Source organism: Lissotriton helveticus, chromosome 3_1 (genome assembly GCF_964261635.1).
Source record: "Lissotriton helveticus chromosome 3_1, aLisHel1.1, whole genome shotgun sequence".
Classification (NCBI taxonomy): domain Eukaryota; kingdom Metazoa; phylum Chordata; class Amphibia; order Caudata; family Salamandridae; genus Lissotriton; species Lissotriton helveticus.
In genome coordinates this window covers 130391241-130412051 of record NC_136061.1, presented here as the reverse complement: position 1 = coordinate 130412051, position 20811 = coordinate 130391241, and the positions used below count along the sequence as shown (strand labels likewise).

Genomic DNA, 20811 nt, shown 5'->3' with positions numbered 1-20811 from the left:
ATATACATTTGCAGGTCTATTTAAACATCTGTTCAAATTATTTAACGCATTTACTAATACCATACCCAGTTTCTACCCAGACCGGCTCCCTTTGAATAATTCTATAGACATTAGAGAACCACCAGGCTATTGCCCTCCTCTCCCCTCTCTGCTGTTTTTCATTGAAACATCTTTTAGTGCCCTGAAGAAAGTGTGTGGTTGGCTGACCACTTAACAACGAAACGCGCCTCAGCACCTGCGCTTTAGCCATTCAGACACCTAATCAAATTGGAATTAACAATTGGGAAACATGTTCTCTCTGGTTTCCATAATTTTATTTGATGTATACAAAATATAAATGGATTAAATAATCGGACAGGTGTATAAATAGGCCAGCAAATGTATATCTGGTCTATAGTTATATGGGGTGTTAAGGCAATATATAGTGTGTACCATTAGTACAGTATTGTGAGGGGATATCGTTTCAACTTGGGTGTTGGTGTTCTGTGAGGCTGACTACATGAGAGTTTTAGTAGGTTCTGCTATGAATGAGGATGATTTGCAAGGTATGAGTGGTATATGAGAAGTAGTATGTACTCCCCCCTCCCCCTCCAACCCCTCCTTGCTTTCCCCCTTGTTTGTTCATTGCAGTTCATTTAAATGAGTACGTTTGATATTGTAACCACTATGGCATATATTTACAAAGAAAATGTGCAAATGAATAACATGATTGTGGTGCTACATTACAAATTATAAAAATAAAGACATTTAAACAGAAAGTGACTGGTATATGAGAAGTATATATAGTTTTTGATGGCGAGACAGTACTTTTTGTATGTATTTATGTTTAAATCAGTGTTTTCAAATCATGTTTATGTACTTTAAATAAACAAAAGAAATTGAGATATTTCCAATATATTAAACTTTGGTGTTGCTGGATTCGATTTTCAACTCTTTGTATAGAGAGCAGTTTTGGAGATGGGTTGTTTTCTCCTACCATTGTTTAATTTTCCCTGCCCAGCTCCAATATGAGTTTTTTCTCCTGGGGGACCCTTTTTAGGTCTCGCGACCTATCAATGCGCATGCGCATTGAGCGGAGCGAGAATTCAAGTGCTCAAAATACTCGTGAAACCACAGGTTTTTTCGTGCGGTTTTCTTTGAGTTCACGTGAATCACGTGAACAAACAAGCACGCGCATCAGCCTCCCTCCCTCTCCCCGCACACAGCCTTACTTGGATTTCTCCTCCCCCTACAGGCTTCCCCTGCCAGCAGCATTTGCTATCACGGCCGCAGGCTGTGACTTCAAAGGGTTCCATTTGCTCCTGCCTCCCCGCCCACTGGTTCACACTTCACTGGTCTCACATCAAAGGCATCAGCCTCCCACAGGCTTCCCTCCTCGCCCCCCCACCCCCCACGTCCTCTTTGGCTCCTTAACTTCTGCCCTCTCCCCCCACCCCCCTCTCTGTTCCTTTTCGTGTTCTTCCATGGTTTCTCTTCTTTTCTTGCTTCCTGCTCACTTTGAAATTTTCATTTCCCCCCTTTTCCTTCCTCCTCTAATTCTCCCTTATGGTGCTTTCCTCCATAGCTAATATTTTCTCCTTGTTTTCCACCCACATTCTCCATTTCTCCTTCCCGCTGCCTGTATTTCACAGCACCTCCTAAGAGGTTGCGGGGAAGAAATGCCGTGTAACATGCTGGCCGCTTCAGCAGGCTTGTGCCGTATTTTTTTTAATCAACACAGCGCCCACTTATCTGCTGGGTGCTACCATCGAGCCTGCCCAGCCCCACTCATGATGTATGACTGACATGCTAGCAGTAAATCTCTGTCCGGATTTGCGTCCCAGCTCCGATAATTTTTTGTTAAATTGGGAGTGTCAAGGTGCATTTGCAGTGAACATGGAGGAGAGACAGAATGAAAACAAGCATTGGCATAGCCAATAGGTCTCGCTTTTGGGACCTTCAAAGTATTTAGTTATGCAGCACGATATCCTTGGTGCAACAACTGTTGCATGGCTAAACACTTATTAGATCCCAAGGGCGAGACCTATTGGCTATGCCAATCCTTGTTGTTGTTTATATTGCATCAAGGGAGAACCTACCAGCGGTATTCTTAAGTGGAAGGCCCCTGGGCCCTTTAGGGCCGATGGTGCAACAGAGGGCGTCGGCAGGGATCCAATGAGCCTGAACGTGGCTGTGTCTCAATCTGATGCGGTGTAGCGGAATGCTCTCGAAAAACAGGCGTAGCCTGAACCAGCTGGGGAATCTGCTCCAACGACGCATACTAAGGAAGTGAGATTGAGAGAGGTGGCGCCGCCCTTGCGCTTGCTCAGACAAATTAGAATGGCGTAAGGGAGCAGAATCCCACTTTGACTTCTTATGCTGTTCACACCTAATTGAGGATTTCGAGCACAACGAAGATAGACGCCTGAGCCCCTCTGTTGACTCTGGGACCAGGAGCAGGACTTGAAAGTGGAGAGCGAATTGGAATAATCCCATTGTGGACTCTACTTGTGCTTGGCGATGCCAAGTTTCATCTCACGTTCCCTGGTGGCTTTGGGTTCATCAACATGCAGTCGTTGCCGGTCTTGAACTCGTGGCTCGAACCCAGGCACAACTAATGGGGATCTGTCACAGACATTTGTTTGCAACATTACCTAGAGGGCTTGAAACCTGTCAATTATGGGGGGACATCCCTTGTAAACTATAAGAAATTTTGGTAAAAATATTGAGCTAAGTGTCTCTCGGAGACAAGCGGGAGCTCCAGATCTGCTTCTGGTGGCACAGAAAGAAAAGAAAGGAAGTCACCATGCAGGAGTGGTGCCTATATAGGCCCCACACATCATTTCCTGAGTATAACGGCATCAGTGCAGGGCGGCAAGGAGCCACCTTCCAGCATGTAGAAGGAATGCTGGAAGGTTTCCGGATCAAGTCTGACGCCTGGGGAGTATTCAAAAGGTGAGGATTCTGTGGCTAGAAGTTTCTATCAGGATAAAATAATAAAATTACATTTGTAAATACTAATAAAACAAACCACACTTTTTTAACCTTAATTAACCCTTTCTTTATGATGGATACTACATTTTTACGCTGGGTGAACATCTTCTGAATTATCCACAAGTGTTACACTGCATCCAGAATTCTTTATCCCAGCAATGGTTGCTGAGAGGTGTACACCGGTTATGGAGCTAGTAATAAGTCACTGAACGTTATGAAATTCCCACAAAGAAACCTGCAAAAATCATGATAATTTTGCGTTCTCTGATAAACATATACACGTTTCTATATTCATATATGTTTCTTAAGCATTCTCGACAGTTTGCTAAGTTTCCCACCTTCCTACTTGCTGCAAATGAAGTGTTCAATCCATTTCGTAATTCAGTTTTGGATTTCGCCTAGCACCTTGAAGAAACAAAATGACTATGATTGTTAACCAATACCCAACACAGTATCCCCAAAACAATATAGGTGGAAATGAATGGGACGACATCTAGAACCTGAAAAAAAAGCAACTCAACAGCAGTAGTTGGTGGAGTCAAGTAGTGTGAGATTTGTGTAGTGTAGGAAACACTTACTATGAGGATTCAATCTTCGCGGCCATTCTCCAACGCCAGGAAAGAGCACAAGCAGGCGCTCTTTATCCTGGTTGGACCAAAAGAGGTCTACAGAGATAGAAACCAGTAAGCGTACAAAGTTGGCTATATTAGATAAGGAAACAATCATGAAGACTGAATGGCTGGGAAACAAAGCAAAAAAGCTTTTTTATAAATTCCTTCAAAATTTGATTGAAAATACCCGAACAGAACTGGTTTAATTTACTCTTACATCTCTGGAAACATCATCTAGATATTAACTTAAGCATAGACATTAGGCTTCAATATGAATCACATTTAATCTCTATAAAAAATATCAATAAATCCTGCTCACCTCTCTGTCTGCCTTGGATGCTGCGTAGTGCCAAGATGTTCTGCTCGTCGGATAGAAACTGCTTCATCTTGTGAAAAGGTTCTTTCCCCCGTACAGTAAGTTTATTCCATGGTTTGGGTCTGGCCAGAATCTCGCTCACAGAACCTTGAGACAGTCCTAGCACATAATGTCCAAATATCCGTTGCCCAATATTGTGCTTGATCAATTGCTCTTTCACCTGACGTGCAATTTCTGCAGTGTCCATCTCCTCCCCTTCAGAGATGCTTCCAGCGCTTTCTGACTGGCTGGGAGATGGTGCCATGCCATTGACATCTGGACTTTGCTGTTGTAAAGGACTTTGGGAAGATACTGAGTTTGTGCTGTAGGGACCTGGTGAGAAAAGAATGTTTGTGCTTCCTGCTTCCTGCATAGCCTTGGAATAGAAGGACTGCATTAGCTGTCGCTGAAGAAGAGAGTTTAGTGCAAATTTTCCTGTAGAGGCCAGGGGGGTGCTGTGTGCCAGGGATGAGCTGAAAAAGTCTTGACTTAAACCCGTTGGAGAGAAGTGATGGGTACCATTAGTATTGGAAGCATGCTCCCCTGCGTTGCGGAGCAACTGAGAAGGCGGGGAAGCTGGCAAAGGTGCCGGACGCGAACACTCAGGCTGGTCTTTCCCTTTTCTCCTGGCTGACCCTACAAGAAAGGTCAAACATATGCATTATGGGGGGATTAAAAAAGGCAAAAACCTAAATAAAAACGCAAAGTTTGCCCCACAAAGTTAAAAGGTGCATATTTTTGTTTTTAAAAGAGGGCCAATGAGGTTTTTAAATTGAATTTTCGATAAGCCAAAGAAGGCCACCCAAATTAAGCCACATGCATTTCATGTTTGTACCTTTCTTGTACAGTAAGCCTGGAGAAACCCCACAGAATCAATCAAATACCAATTGACATATCTGAAATATGTTACTTATGTAGACCAGTCACAAACAGGTACAGAATGGCTCTGCAAGAAATCATAACGAAATACTGAAGCAGCCTGCCTGAACCAACAGCAAACGTTTACAATAGAAAGCAACTTTCTTATCAGCTTTTGTTAAGGATCGCCATGTACTGAACGCCTAAACAAGCCTACGACAGAAAACAAACAAATGTGTTGGATAATCTGAAAAAAACACACACAACTCAAATCCTTATATGAAATGAGGATATTAAAAACATATGATAAAAATAAAAGCCACTGAAAGCAGTTTCGTAAATCATCTACAAAAAAAATGGAAGTGCTGGAAGCTGCGATCAAGGTGCAGATGATGTACAACACTGCAAAAAATCTGCTGAAGCATTAATATAATTATTTAAGAATCTAACAAAAAATATAGGGTTTGTCACTGCGCCTGTGTTTGAGGTTGCTAATGGACCATCCAGTATCAAGCCTATCACACAAGATAACAAAAAACAGTCAGGTTCCTGCTGTGCGTTCATCTTCCTGTCACCACAGGTTCATTCCCCACCCCCTCTATGAGCACCTCGCTCACCCTGACCATGAAGGACTGAAATGACAAAAATCCTACCACTCAGGTCGCTGTTGGTGATGCGCAGAGTTGCATTCTCAGACTGCAAGGAGCGGTTTTTCTCCAACAACAAAATCTCCAGAGGTTTAGCTGCATCCTAAATACATGTGAAAATAGAACTGTTAATCTTTAACTTAATAACGAGGGTTAGTGACCAGCTAGTACGTTTATGGCAGAAAACATTTTTTTCCTATAATTATTAAGTAGGTAAACTTGTGCAATATGAATTTTTAGGTTGATGTATACCAATTTAAAATATCGAGTATATCAATGTCTACTAAACTGGAAGTGGCCTAGCTTTGTCATCCACTGTAGCAAGGCAGCTTATGGAAATAAGGTTGCCATAAAGCCATCCCACAGATTGTTCAATTAATTTGTTAGCCAAAACTAAAATCCCAACAGCAGTCGTGTCCGAAGAAAATGAGCAAGATAAAAAAGAGGGTGTTTAAATGTAAATGTATATGTAGTTGAGCTTATATAGCGCACAGCTACCCGCAGTGGGTTTCCCGGCGCTTGCTTAGGGAACCCGTCCTGGTATTCCCCTGTGAGATATCAGGGTATCCACAAGGTGAAAGTCAGGCATCCCGCCGCGAGGGGCCGTTGTGGAGATTAAGCAAGCTATTGCCCAGAGTCGCAGAGTGTGAACCCGAGAGTCGAGGAGGCACCGGGGCGAGAATTATCGAGTCCGAGGAATTTTTAGCCCAAGACCCGCCGAGGCGGGGAATTGAACCCTGGTCCAGGACCGATCTCAGCTTCCGGGTCTGCTGCCTCTAACCCCTGAGCCACACTTCTCCACTACAAAAGTAAATCAGACAATCGTCATTCTAATTCTGCATTTTTGTTTTTATCTTACAAAATCGTTATTCTAGTCAAATGTTGGATTTGACATATAACATTGGAATGTTGGGATGCCACAAAGAAGTTGTTTATCTGTAGCAATGCTGTTTACTGTTGCATTCACATGGTTAGCATACTTGTGGTTTAAACTGGTGTAGACCTTGAAAAATTAGAGGAAATGTATTGGACCTCAAACTGAGACCTATTTAATGCTCATAGAACTAATCTTTTGGCTTTAACCGCACCTGTGAACCATTTTGGAGCAGAAGGAAATGAGCCCTTGGAAGAAGAAGCTTGGACCACCAAGCTCTCGGGGAAGGGTGTTGGCTGAGGAAAATATTATTGCCCAGGGCCGGGTGGTGGCGGAGGGCAATCGTCCTTTCCACAGGATCCCCTGTGCTGGGCTTGGACCAAGTACCCAGAAGAACGTACGTGAGGGCCTCATTGAAGCGCAAGAGTAGTTCAGAGGAAGTTGCCGCAGGTTGAAGCACTTCCGTCAGAAGATTAGCCCTGACTGCTACTGTAGGGGGCTCCAGGCCCAAGGCCTCAGCTGCCCTACGCACCACCACAGGATAGGACACTCCCTCCTCCGTAGCCACGGCAGGGGGAGAAAGCATGCCAAGGTCTGGTCAAGTGTCCAGACCACTGGCATCACCCAATTCCTCTCTCCTGTCCACTTCTTCAAGCTGGTCTGTCAAAGGATCCAGCAACCCCTCATCACCACCCTCAGGGTGATAGGGAACACCTGGAATGAACAAGGGAACAAAAGTACCCTCCAGCCTAAGATTCGACGTCGATAAACGTCAGTCTGGCTCTGGGTCCATCTTGGGGATGAGGATGGGGACTGTGTGGGCCGGGGGCACGGCCGCCGCCAGGGGCGTCGTCGCCAGGATCGCCCCTCGGGAAGGTTGAGTAGGGTTGACCAGAGCTGATCCGGATGCAGGCCTGGATCCACTTTGGCCCAGGGCCCCCGACCGACTCCGCGGAGCCCTAGGGCACGCCGGCACAGTTGGGCTGCCCAAAGATTCAATGCAGGACTTCATAAAATGTACGAAGCAGGGCAGGGGACACTAGGGCTCGCGAAAACGTGGGGAGGCGAGGAGTCGTCCCTGAGGCAGGCACCTGAGATGAAGCCTAGAGCGACGACGCTCTGGGTCCTGTGTTGCGTCAGCTGACCGACAGGGTCAGAGCGACGAGCGACGATGCTTCTTCGCCTTATGCTTCGACTTACCCAATAAGTGCGAAGACTTGGACGAGGTGTGATGGGGCTCCACAACTGGCCATGAGACATTCCCCTCGAGCGAGACCCGGAGGAATGCAGAGCTGACTGCTGGGCCTCCAGAAGCTTTCATGACTGCTCCCTCAAAGACTTCGGATTCATGGCCCGACAGTTGAAGCACAACTTAGGGTCCTGGTCGCGTTCCAGGCACCAGAGGCACACGAGGTACGGGTCTGTCACAGAAATCAGTATGTGGCCTTGCAGGGCTTGAAGCCGGTCCGAGGATGGGACAACCCTCACACACTAGGAGTCGAAGACTCAAAAAAGAAGTCGAAAAAAAGTTTAGTCAAAAAGTGACTAAGGGGCAAGCTCTCTTCGGATCTGCACAAGGCTGGCTCAGAAAACAGTCAGCACACAGCGGCGGCGTCTAAGTATGCACCACGACGTCATCCCAGCGACCACAACAACGGATGCAGAGTCGACGACCCCACCTTCCGGTGCGCACAGGCACTGCTGAGGAAAAAATTCTCTGGATTCAGTCTGATGCCTGGGGGTAATTCTAAGGTAAGGAATCTATAACTAATGGTCTCTTTCAGATCATAAGAATAGTGTTTTTGTGTACCTGAATTAGATGGTCTCCCACTAATAATGCTTGGAGTACACTAACTCTGCGCAAGTAACTGCTACCGAAAAAAAAGCTTTCCATACCTTCAAGAAAGGCTTTACTGACAGGGGCTTTCCAATGAGAAAGTAAAGGCCTAATTTGTAAGTAGGCAGCTACTTCTGGAAAGATTACACAAATGGAAGTGTTGGCTAGGCCAGTTTCCTTAAGGGAGTAAAAGTTTCATACTATGTGTGATGGCAGTGCAGGGAGTTGAAGTACAGCGGTTCACTCACAGTTGTGAGGCTGTGTGCTTCCTTACGAACATTCATACACTATCTTTTAACATAATATTCGCATTTGAAGATTTCAGGGGCCAAATTGCTAGACTGATTAACAGTGGTGTGTGATGATCAATTTGACCACCCTCCATTGTCAACACTGTTGGATAAACTTGTCCTGCTATCTATCCAATCATGCTCCTGTCCACTGTGAAATTGAGTAGGGGAGTGGTACACTGTCGCCATTAACTTGGATGCTTTCTCTGGAAGTGTTGCAGGACACCATGGGCAGAGAGACATTGGTGGGTCCCCAGACCGATTTCTTTGAGACTAACTGGTCCTCTATGTGCAGTTAGTCGACAGAATGGAAGACAATGAAGGCTGTGATCCGGGAGGGTGTTGGGCCAGGGTGTTGGGGGGGGTGTTGCATATGCCTCCCCTTTGGGGTGCGGTGATTGTTACAGGCCAAGCTCATTAAGAGGGAGGACGAGCTGGCACAAATACAGCAACTCCCTCTGGATGATGTGGAGGGGCAGCATGGGGAAGCGCTGGCCCACTGGAAGGTTGCGGAAGTGAAGGATAAGTTGGAGAAATACACCCTGAAATCTTATCGTCCACTTCTCCATAGGGAGGGATACAGCTCAAGAAGTTTATTTTGCCTGGATCCTCCAACAAGAGGTGATTTCCCTTCCCATTCTTTACCTTAAACCCCCCAGGGGTGAGAAGATTACACATCACAAAGGGACATGGTAGATGTCCTTAAGTCCCATTTGGAGCAGATGTATCGTACTCCATGGCTGCCCGACCCGGAGAAGTTTGCCACTTTCTTGGCCGCCCTGCGACTGGGGGGCGTTACTCTTTAGGATCTGTACGCAGCTCTTATCCTGGAAGAAATCCGAGGACGATTGTCCGTCTGCCCAGGGGGAAGGCCCCAGGCAGGGATTGTATCCCCGCTGAATTTTATCAGCTTCTTGCCCCCATTCTTATGCAACGATTTTTGGAAGAATACTTGGAGGCCAGGGACTCTGGGGGTAATACCTCCGTCTATGTGGGACAGCTACATCAGTATGATCTTAAAGTCGGGTTCTTATGCGTCAGATCCATTTTCATATCTACCACTTATAATGATCAATACAGATACGAAGTTGCTTTGCAAAACGCTGGCCCTCCGGTTACGGCCAGTTGATTGATGAAGACCAATGCAGTTTTATACCCGGGCGTAGCACTACTATTTATTATTTATTTATGAGTTTTATTTCACGCTGGCCAAACCCGAAGGTATCGGAGCACTTTAGAGCATTGGTAGCAGGGAAATCACACAATATAACTATAGTATACACATTGACTCAAGACGAGTCACATAAGATCACCGTAATAAGCACACTGACTCGTGGCGAGACTGGTTGGGGGGGGGGGGCGAGGGGGGCTAGAGGAGGGAGTCGGGAGGAGGGGGAGGTAGAAGTCTTAAAGTCAAACGAGTCTATGAGCTGCTGTGAGCAAGCCTCTGCGGTTGGGTTGTAGCTATCCATTCGGGAGAGATCGGTTGAGGAAGAGGTCCTCGAGCTGCCTTTTGAATTTTGAAAAGGAGGGGGTAATCCTGATATGAACTGGGATGGAGTTCCAGATTTAGGGCGCATTTCCTGAGAAGGATCGAGATGCCGTTTTTTGTTTGCGAGTTTTCAGAGGGCTGAGAAGGGTGTTGGTACTCCTGAGGCTCCTTGCCTGAATGGCCTTCTTGAGTTTGGAGGCCAGGTAGGCGGGTTTCCTTGTGTGCAGAGCTTTGTGAGTGAAGCAGACGGTTCTGAATTTAGCACGCATTTCGATTGGGAGCCATTTTAGCTCTTTGAGTGCAGGCGAGATGTGTTCATATTTCTTTACTCCGGTGACCATTCCTGCTGCTGCGTTCAGAGTTGATCTGAGGGGAGCTAAGTAAGATTTTGCTGCTCTTGTGAGGGTTGCATTCCCGTAGTCCAGTCTGGACAATACAAGGTATGGAGAAGTTTGTTTGATGTCTTTGGAAGGAATGAAGGGTTTTATTTTGTGGAGTAGTTTACGGTTGAGAAAGGCGATCTTTGTGGTGATCTTGATTTGTTTGATCATGTCTAGTTTTGGGTCTAAAGTGATTCCCAGCGATTTTACGGAATAAGCCAGGGTTAGATTGCAGTTGAGAGCATCTATAGCTTTAAGCCATTCTGTGACTATGAACTTATAGCGGTGAATGCATATCCTTCACAGGAGACTTTAATTTACATGGAGAGTTGGAAGATTGCTTGGAAGTTAGAACCCTTCTAACGGATCTTGAGACTTTAGGTCTAAAAAAGATCAACTATGGGCCCACACATGAGGCAGGCCATACTCTGGACCTAGTGTTTTCCAACTCACCTCGAACAACATGTGCTGTGCCCACCCAGGTAGAATGGACAGACCATTTTATTCTGAAATTCTACACTGATGCCATGAATACACCATGCATACAGACTGCCCTTGCCACCAAAAGAAGACCCTGGCATAAACTAACTGTGGAGGCCTTTGGAGAGGTGTATAAAGCCCATCTGACCACCGACTACTCAGCAAAAATAACCACTGAGCTCCAGCGGTTCGAGCAGTCTGTTAGTGAAGCTATAAACTCTACCATCCCACTGAAAACATATAAAGCTCGCAAGGCAAACAGACAAGAAATCTGGTTTTCCGAAGACCTGAGACTGCTCAAACAAAAAACCAGGAAGCTAGAAAAAGCATGGAGACAGTCTCGAAGGTTGGAGGATAAGGAACTGCATAAAATTTCCTTAAGGACATATCACAAGGCTATTAGGACAGCTCGGAAAAGCTATATAGGAACTCAATTAGCAGAGGCTGGGAAAGACTCCGGGTTGTTGTACAAAATCTTACTAACATTCACCAAACCGGCAGCTTGTGAAACCACAGAGAGTGCCTCTCAGGCTCTATGTGATGAGATTGCACTATTTTTTACGAAGAAAATTGATGCCATCTATGAAAAGATAGTAGCCTCTAAGTTAAGTGAGACAGCTGTCATAAATCTCCCTCACAATAATGCACTTTTGAACTCAATCCCAGTCAGTCTTAAAAGCTTTCCCCCTATTTTACTAGAAGAGGTCACTGCACTAACCACTCAGATCAAGAGTGGAAGCCCCCTTCATATCATTCCAGCTCGCATTATGCCCATGCTGTCTGAAGTCCTGGGCCCAGAAATTCAAAAATTAATAAACCTATCTCTGAGCACCGGAGAAGTGCCGAGAGACTGGAAACGGGCCTTAGTGAGACCTCTGAGGAAAAACTCCGCCATTCCCTGGATGGATTTAGCCAACCTACGACCTATCTCTCTTCTTCCCTTTATGGGAAAGATTGTGGAGAAATACGTCAACCGACATTTGTCTAAATTCATCGAAGAGACAAATGGGTTGGACCCCTCCCAGTCGGGTTTTAGGCCAGGACACAACACCGAGACCACCTTGTTGTCAGTCGCAGACGATCTACACAGGTTCCAGGATAAGGGTTACTCTGTTATCCTGGTCCTGTTGGATTTGTCTGCGGCGTTTGATACTGTGTCACATGACATCATGACCACCAGGCTTGTTAACATCGGCCTGGAAAATAAGGCTCTGGCATGGTTGAGGAGTTTCTTGACAGATCGCACCCAAACAGTCACCTTGGGTGCCTATCGGTCAGAGGAGTTGGGAATCTCGAAGGGGGTGCCACAGGGCTCCTGTCTGAGCCCTACCTTGTTTAATATCTACGTGGCCCCCCTTGCTAACATCATGAGATCCCATGGGTTCATCCCTGTGTCATACGCGGATGATACCCAACTCCTCTTCCCCTTTAAATCCCTTACGGATGAGATCAAGAACTCCTTTTCCCAGGGGATGAAGGCAGTGGCCCACTGGATGGCATCCAACCTCCTGCAATGTAATGTTGCTAAGACGGAGGTGATGCTGTTCGGGGAAGCCAAGATCCTTTGGTCCCCGGACTGGTGGCCACAGGATCTTGGCCCAGTTCCTGAGCCTAAACAGGTGGTTAAGGATCTCGGTGTTCGTTTAGATCAGGTCCTCTCCTTCAAACTACATACTGCCCAAGTGGTCGGGTCTTGCTTCCACATTATTGGGATGTTGCGGAAGGTATTCCCACTGCTTCCAGACTCAACCAGGAAGACTCTGGTACAGGCCCTAGTACTGAGTCGGTTGGACTACTGCAACGGGTTGCTTCTCTCAGCAAATGAGGGGGTAATTTCTAGATTGCAAGTAGTCCAAAATACGGCTGCCCGCCTTGTTCTTAATCAGCCCCCTCGAACACCCTCTAAACCCCTCTTGACCACGCTGCATTGGCTTTCCGTGAAACAGAGGGTGAAGTTTAAGGTGTGCTGCATCATGCATAAGTGTCTCCTGAGAAAAGGCCCTTTGTACTTGCTTAATAAATTCTCTCCTTATGTGCCTTCACGATCCTTGAGATCTAGCGAACAGGCCCTGCTGCAGATACCTAGAGCAAAAAAGGCGAGACAAGGGGACAGAGCTCTTTCCATTGCGGGCCCTACGCTGTGGAACTCCCTCCCACTCTCCCTGAGACTCTGCAAGGAGCATCTCCCCTTTAGGAGACAGCTTAAAACCTTCTTATTTTAAACCTTAAAGTTACAGTGACAGGTTTGTTTATTTGCATTAAGGATGCCAAAGGCGCGGGGATACTCCTGCGGGAGGTGATCCTAGCGCGTTACAAACTCGCAAATAAATAAATAAATAAAGTGGGGACAAGGAACAGGCAGTTATCTCAATTGATATAGCCAAAGCTTGCAACACGGTCAACTGACACTACCATTAGAGGTTGCTAGAAGCGAAGAAGTTTTGTATGCACTTCTGAGCTTAGGTGCGCCTTTTTCATTGAGATCCCACAGCTAGGGTAAAGGTGGGTAGGTTGTGCTCATATCCTTAGTTGGTGGCAGGGGTACTCGTCAGGGTTGCCCCCCTCCTCCTTTATGCTATAGCACCGGAACCACTGGCCATCCACACCCAACAGGTCAAGTCTGACTGGGGAATCAGAGTTGGGATAGTTACTCGTCTGGTATCCCTTAAAGTGGATCACACACTTTTCTATCTTTCAGCCCTTCAGCAGTCACTACTCCTCCTATTACACCATTTGGATATTTTGGAGAAACTATCGGGGCTTAGAACTAATGACAGGAAATAATTTGTGTTCCCTTTGGGGGCGTTGGCTTCCTGTGCACTGGCCCCATTACTGGATTTGCCCCTGTGGTGGGAGACTGACCAGTCCCGGTACCTAGGGGTTAAGGTGGCACATATGCCGCAGAAGCGCACACAGGTCAATATTGGGAGGGTCACTGAGGGCTTGCCGGTCTCTGCTCAATTCTGGAATACCCTGCCTTTCTCCCTCATGGGCCGAGTGGCCGTCTCCAAGATGGAGTTCCTGCAACACTGTCTGTACTCTATGCAACAATCGTTTGACACTCTTCCCCATGCAGGGTTTCTGGGATCACACTCTCTCCCTACTACAAGGATATGGGCTGGGGGAAGGAGTAGATTAGCAAGAGACTTTCAGTTCCAGCCACTGAAGGGAAAGGGACTGGCAGTCTCCAATCTGGTGCTGTACTACTTAGCCTCCCAGATTCAGCATGCCACGTATTGGCTCACGGAGGAGGGTAACTGGGAGCAATTGCTTTTGCAGGATGAGGGGAAGGGATTGCCCCTTCCACAGCTTTTGATGATGGAGGGGGAGGTAGGATGGAGGTGACCCCAGTGCCGTATCTTATTAAACACACAGCCTCACTGTGGGAACAAACTATCTAGGTGGTACTGGGGAAGGCCACTTTAGTCAGAGATCACATATTTTGGGATTTTACCGCAATCTAGGTCGTGGCCGATAAGTGGATTTCTCTGACCGGCAGGAAGGCAGTTGCGAGACACTAGGTGACTTATATCCCAGCGAGGAGTTTATGTTTGAAGTGGCATCAGATTGCTTTCGTGAATGGCTTGGGCAATTTTTACAACATGTCTGTATACCAGCCAAAGTTAGGGATATCTGGACAACCTTCCCTATGGCTCTTTGCATGTCACATACTTTTTGAGGGCTGTTGGAAATGGGTGGGGGGCTGCTACTTAGTCTCCCATTTCGTCAGAGCCATAATGATAAGAAGGAAGCGTGTCCCATTGCCTTTCCGGGCAACCTGGAATGGCAATCTGGGGATACATCTTGAGGATGCGTAGTAGTCTAGATTGTATTCATTGGGGCAGACTATATCCTGTAACACTAGATGTAAACTTGTAATGTTCAACTTTATGCACCACACATATGTGACAGCAGTATTTTTACATAAAATGGACCCCAGCAAACTACTTAATTGTCCCAGATGCCAGGATCCTGTGTGCTCTGTTCTGCATTTGGCATGGAATTCCCCACAGTACATGTGTTCAATGACTGTGGCATGTTTCACAGTCATGTTGCGAATGCCTGCTGTGGCAGACTCTGTTCTTTGCCTGTTGGGTAAAGTCTGTCTGCAGAAAAGCCGGAAAATGGAGTTTCAAGTTTCTGCATCTATTGCTGCCACTGGCTAAACGGCGGGTAGCGATTACCTGGATGGGTCAGACTGGTCCTAATGTGGAAAGATGGGTGGTGAATGTGGCTGAATGGGTGATGGCTGCGGAGGTGAGACTGTAGCAATGCAGAAGCAATGACAAGAGGGAGGAGGACTTGGAGGTGGGAGTGAAACTCCTGGTCAATTTCTTAGATTCGGGTGGCACTCAGGTACACTCATCAAAGGAGGATAGTGAAGCTACAGATCCAGACGATGGCTGAATCATTTGACTGTGAAGGTGTAATGCTCCAGCTATATTGATCGTCACAAACTGTACTGACAGTATCTCTATGTGACATGGTTGGGGATGGCTATTGGTTATGTAGCTGTTATTCCTTTCTGACTAAAATCAATAAATAATATCTATACTTTTTTTCTTCAATGCTGGATAAACTCAAGAGTATGAAGTGTGGCTGAATGACATTTTCCGAAAATCGGACTACAATCCTTGTTCGGCCCATGTTTGAACAACTAATATCAGGGCCATTGACACTTGTGCCATTGAGCACACCACTGCAAGAATTAGTGGGAGATGTGGAAAAGCATATGAAAATATTCTTCTCCAAAGCATTCGCATTGGGGTTCTTGGGCAGCAGGAAGGAGAAACGTAACACACAAGTGTCGGCTTTGTGGATGGTGGCAAACTTTTTTTTATGCTGTGTTCCATCTTAGAAAGTATCGGCTGAGGCAGTGAGCTTGTACTTGAGTGTTCTGTTTGTGTCTGCTGAACTGCTCTGCAAAATGCCTGGAATGTGTCTGGTGTTGTTAGACACTAAAAAAGAGTTTTCACTTCTTAAGGGACGCCCCTTTCCATTGGGAACTGTCAGTGTACGTGCCCTCTCCGGTTCGGACAATGATGGACAATATGTAATTCCTGACCTGGCAGGAGGGGGATGCAATATATTATTAGCAGACTTCTACCCAGGCAAGGCCTTCATCTCATACCTGCAAGCGTGCAGAATCTTTGGTCTGGGGAGGGGACAGTACTTGAATTTTGCTGGAATATCCGATCTATTCAAGGCAACATGCCCACATATCCAGCCATCGCAAGGACCACACACACACGTCGGATGTGCTGCTCACATGCAGTGCTTGGCGACGCCTAATAAAATCTATGAGGGCTTGTAAGAAAGTGGCTCTGTATATACTGCACCAAAGTAAGGTACAGTGTGCACAGAGCCCACAGTCCCCAGAGGTATGGCAGAGGCTAAAGTTGGATATAACCTTACTCTCTAAAGTGGTAGCTTGGTCGAGCAGTAAGGCAGTATCAGAGGACAGTGTAAAAAAAAAATGTAAATGTGGGATACTTGTTGTTTATTTTAGAACCACAAGTAGGTATCATACAATACTTTCGCAGAATGAGATGTTGCAATTGAATACTTTCAAATAGCAATTGACTTTTAAATGCAATCAATACAGTTGTTGCAATATGCAACACAAGTTCAACACAATATAACATTGAGCTCAATGGGAAGTTTTAAGTAAATGCAATAAAATCACTTTACGAATGTTTTTCCTACTCAGGGCTGGATCCTGGATTCAGTTCTGGTGCATTTTCTGTAAACAGTTGAAAGTAATCGTTTTTGTTACACAGGCGATTTTTATGGAATATTTGTAAGATTTGAAAATCGACACTTAAAAGAATTTCAGGCAAAAACCAGGCAATGCTATCCTATGGGAGGAAATCAGGTTATCGGGAAATCACAGTTGTAATTCATTTTGAAGGTCAGTGCTGGCCACAAAGATCCAGCACTAGGATCTCTCATGATAGCAGGTGAGTAAATATGTTTTTGGTGATCGGATGATTTTTAAGGAATATTTCAAAGTTGCAAAACTCAACACTTAGAAGAAACTCTGTGTGAAACCCAGCCGATGTTACCCTATGGAGAAAATCAAGTTATCGGTCTTTGGGTAAGTACTCGACTGGCAGAGTTAGGGTCCTGGGGGTAGACTCAGGGGTCTCCTAGGTTCAGGTAAGTACAGTCCTTACACCCTCAGCGGCACAGGGGCAGCCGGGTGCAGAGGGAGTAGGCCCAATGTTATCCCAAGGAGGATAGGGGGCCTTTGGTTGGTGGCTGTTAGCAGGCAGGCCACGCAGCTGTGGGAGCTGAGCTCCTGGTCACTTACATAGGGCAAGTGGGGAAGTAGGATAGGATAGATGCTGCACTCCCAGTGGCACTCGGGTGGCTGGGTGCAGGGTGCTTTTGGGCTGTCGGGCGCCCAATGTATTTCAAAGGGAAAGCTGGATGTTGAACAAAGGCTGCAGACTCGGGGATAGAGATTCTTCAGGTGCGACCACGACTTCGAGAGGTACGTTAGGAAGCTGGGGGTTAGGTAGCCACCCAGGAGTTGGGCACAGGGAGCCGTGGTGCGCCCGGTGCAGGGGTGTCTTAGGGTGTCAGGAAATCTTAACCTCAGCTGGTAGCGGTTGGAGGGGTCCCTTGTAGTGAGGCTGCAGGCGACGTCAGGAGTGTCGAGGAGTATCCTTGGGTGCTGGATTCTGGGTCACAGTCGCCGGGAGCATGTCCTCGTGGTCTTTGACCACTCAGGCACGGGCCGGGATAGGCGGGTGCAGGCTGTGCTGGATTCACGGTTCCTGGCTGGCACCAGGGGTTGTTGCTGTTTGAGCTGAACCACTGCTCGTGGAAGTCCCAGTTTTTAGATGAGCAAGGCAGTCAGGTCCTCCGGGGTTTTTGAGGCTGCTGACCACTGGAGACGCCTGAGTTTAGCAGGAGCAGGATCGACAGGCCAGTAGGGCTGGGGCCAAGTCAGTTGGTGTCATCCTCTTGTTAGCAGCTGCACGGCAGGTCTTCTTTCTTCTTGTTCTTCTTCTTGTTTCAAAATCGGGATCTGAGGAAGGAAGGTTTGCGGTGCCCCTAAATACTAAATTTTGGGGTGTTACAGGTGGGGAATGGGCAGGGACCAATGAGTCCCTGTCCTGGGGTGAGTACACCCCCTATCCTGCCACTCTCCAGTGGGAGGGGGGCAGGAGCGTATCTCTGATTGGGTAGGGCTCTCCATTCTCAAAATGGCGAGAGCCCGGGGTTGTGCTTTACCTCGCCTCCCCCACCTGCGGGGTGGGGTTGGAAGAGGCTGGCACACCCCCTTTCCTCTCTTTTTTCCCCCGCGTTTCTTCCCACCAGAGTGGGGCCAGAACCGGTGGGGACCCGTTGCTGAGTGCAGCAAGTGACCTGGCGAAGCTCACAAAGGCGGCATATGCCTTTGAAGCTTCCCCTGCCCATCCTGGGGGAGGAGACCTAGCACCTTGTCCCAGGATGTGCATTGTTACAGGCTCAAGAGAGCGGACGGCTCTCTACCCAGAGGTACAGCAACATGTCTGCTGGGTGGCAGCCTAGGCAGCCTCTCAGTCCGGACATAGGATGTGGGTTGGTTTCAGGGGGCAACTCTAAGTTGCCCTCTGTCGTGCATTTTACATTAAATCCCACACTGGCATCAGTGCAGGTTTAATGTGCTGAGAAGTTTGATACCAAAGTTCTCAGTCTTCAGTGTAGCCTATATGGTGCTGTGGAGTTCGTAATGAAAACCTCCCAGCACCATGTACTCTTAATGGCATCACTGCACTTACAGTGCCCAGGAATGGCCCTGGGTACTGTAGAGGCACAGGGCTCATACACCTGTGCCAACACCACTGGCATAGTGCACCCAGCTAGAGGGGTGACTGAGGTATGCCAGGGCGGAGTGTTTGTGGGCATGGCACACAGGGATGTGTGCCATGTCGACTCTGTTTAGTTCTGCACCAAGACACTCAGCCTGCAAAGGCAGTGTGTGTGTGTCAGGGTACAGGGCCTCTAAGGGTGGCACAATAAGTGCTGCAGCCCTTAGGGCCTTCTCTGGTCACAGTGCCCTGGGTACCTAGGGTACCATGTACCAGGACTGACCTGTGGCCGGAGATGCCAATTGGGTTTAGGCTTCAATGCAGTTTTAGGGAAGGAACACAGGCCCTGGGTACCTGATTGGCAGGAACCCAGGGCACACTCAGTCAAAGTACATCAGCAATTCAGCAAAAAGTGGGGGCATACCATGCAAGAAAGATGGCACTTTCTCACAGGGCTGACACTGAGGGTCCCTCTTCCAGGTCGCTTACAGCTTGGAATGCGGACTTGGAGGAGCCCCTCCACGATAAGGTGTGGAAGGCAGTGGGCACACTCATACACAAGTATCATGTAACACTTGCTTCAAACTCATACACCATAATTACCTACACCGCACCTACATAACCCCCTTGACAGCTGCCTCAGGTGCGGAGAAGAGGCAGCAGACTTCCTACACTTAGCATGGGAATGCCCTGGGGTCAGACTCTTTTTGGTCCAGATGGTGAAGAGGGTGCAGAGCGGCACTGGACTCCGTATGGAGCGGACGCCTCTTCATTGCTTGTTGGGACTCGTACAGAAGCCCAAAACACAAAGTAAGATAGCTCAAAGTCTTGCACTTGCTCATAGTGCCAGTACGGTGCAGGATGGCGATAACATAGATGGGAACGCGAGCCCAGAGTTTGAAGCGTGGTTGAGACATGGGCGCAAATGGACATTAGCGGAGGTACATATGCATGCTAGTTTAAAGATGACAAACTAGATGAGGATTTAAGACAATGGAGGGATGGGGTGGGTGGTTACTACGTGTACCATGACTTTTACGCATGTTCATTGCCTCTTGGGCGCAGGGGTGGGAGGCTGTCTATGTGCTGGCAGGGTGGCTGCGCAGGGCTCTGCTTGTTATTCTTCTTTCCCTGCCTTTGGGTTCTGCGGTGTTCACACTATTCTCTGTGGTGGTGTTAGTCACCGTTTCTTTCCAATACTTTTGCTCTTCGCACACTGTTCCCATGCTTCCACAGTTTTTTATCTGGTGGTTCTGCGTTGTGGTGCGGAAAAGTTCTCAGAAGAAAACTGACATAGGCGCGCCGGGGCGGTTCTTATGTGACCTCGCTGGCGTCACATACGCGGACGACGCCTGGCCGGAGTCGCGTGATGGCGCCATGCCCCAGGCGAGCAGGGATGCTGTGGCAAAAAAGTTTCAAGATCGAGTCTCATGCCTGGGGATAATTCTACGTGAAGTAATCTGCGGCTAGTAGTCTCTATCAAGTACATATCTGTAAAAGGAGCGACGAAAGGAACCCCTATCGGTAGGTAACTGCAAAGCCCCCGGGGACTTTGCGACCTCCGTGTCTTTCTTCATTTTCTCCAGCGATGTATCAACCGCTGGCCAAAGAGATGTTTCTTATAAAATGGTTGGTTGAGAATGGAGGTTTGCACCTCAGGCTTGAATCTGAAATTCTTAACCAAGCATGCCCGCGTAGGTATATTTACTGCACGGGCTGCAGTGTCTGCTACGTCTCGGGCACACTTGATAGATGTAATTGTGATTAGTTTACCTGCTTGGATAAGATCATGAGCCTTAGTCTTGTGTTCATCAGGCAGAAATTGCATTAGTTTTTCCAACTCATCGTAATGAGCCCTATCGTAGCGAGCCAGCAAAGCTGAAGCATTTGCAATGCCAGAGGCATCAATGAGCTTAGACTCCTGGTCAGGAGGAAGAGCCTCACCTGTGGTCTGTGAGTTAGCTCTCTACCGAGCGTTGGAAACCACAAGCGAGTATAAAGGCAACTGACATCTAGTTTAAGCAGGGTCAGTAGGGGTAGGCTTATATTTTTTCTCCACCCTAGCTGTAATAATTCTTGCCCTCACAGGATCTTTAAATATGTAATATCTGTGTTTTAACATGCCTTTAAGCATTGCCAATATATGAATGGCTCTTTGAGAGGAAGAAAGGGTCTCAAAGCGGAAATCCTCTTCTAACGAGCTCCACCCCAA

General features: G+C 47.3%; 1 protein-coding gene across 4 annotated transcripts in view; it reads right to left on the bottom strand.

The window, feature by feature from the left end:
* CUX1 (cut like homeobox 1) overlaps positions 1 to 20811 on the bottom strand; it is a 1380044-nt gene that overhangs the window by 693213 nt on the left and 666020 nt on the right. For 3 of the 4 annotated variants that reach the window (XM_078679377.1, XM_078679375.1, XM_078679376.1), the window contains exons 14-15: positions 5451 to 5547; positions 3904 to 4575 (exon numbers count right to left, since the gene is read on the bottom strand). In XM_078679377.1, the coding sequence (XP_078535503.1) occupies positions 3904 to 4575; positions 5451 to 5547 (769 nt within the window). The remainder of the gene's footprint in view (positions 1 to 3903; positions 4576 to 5450; positions 5548 to 20811) is intronic. The other variant, XM_078679378.1, reaches the window with a different exon arrangement.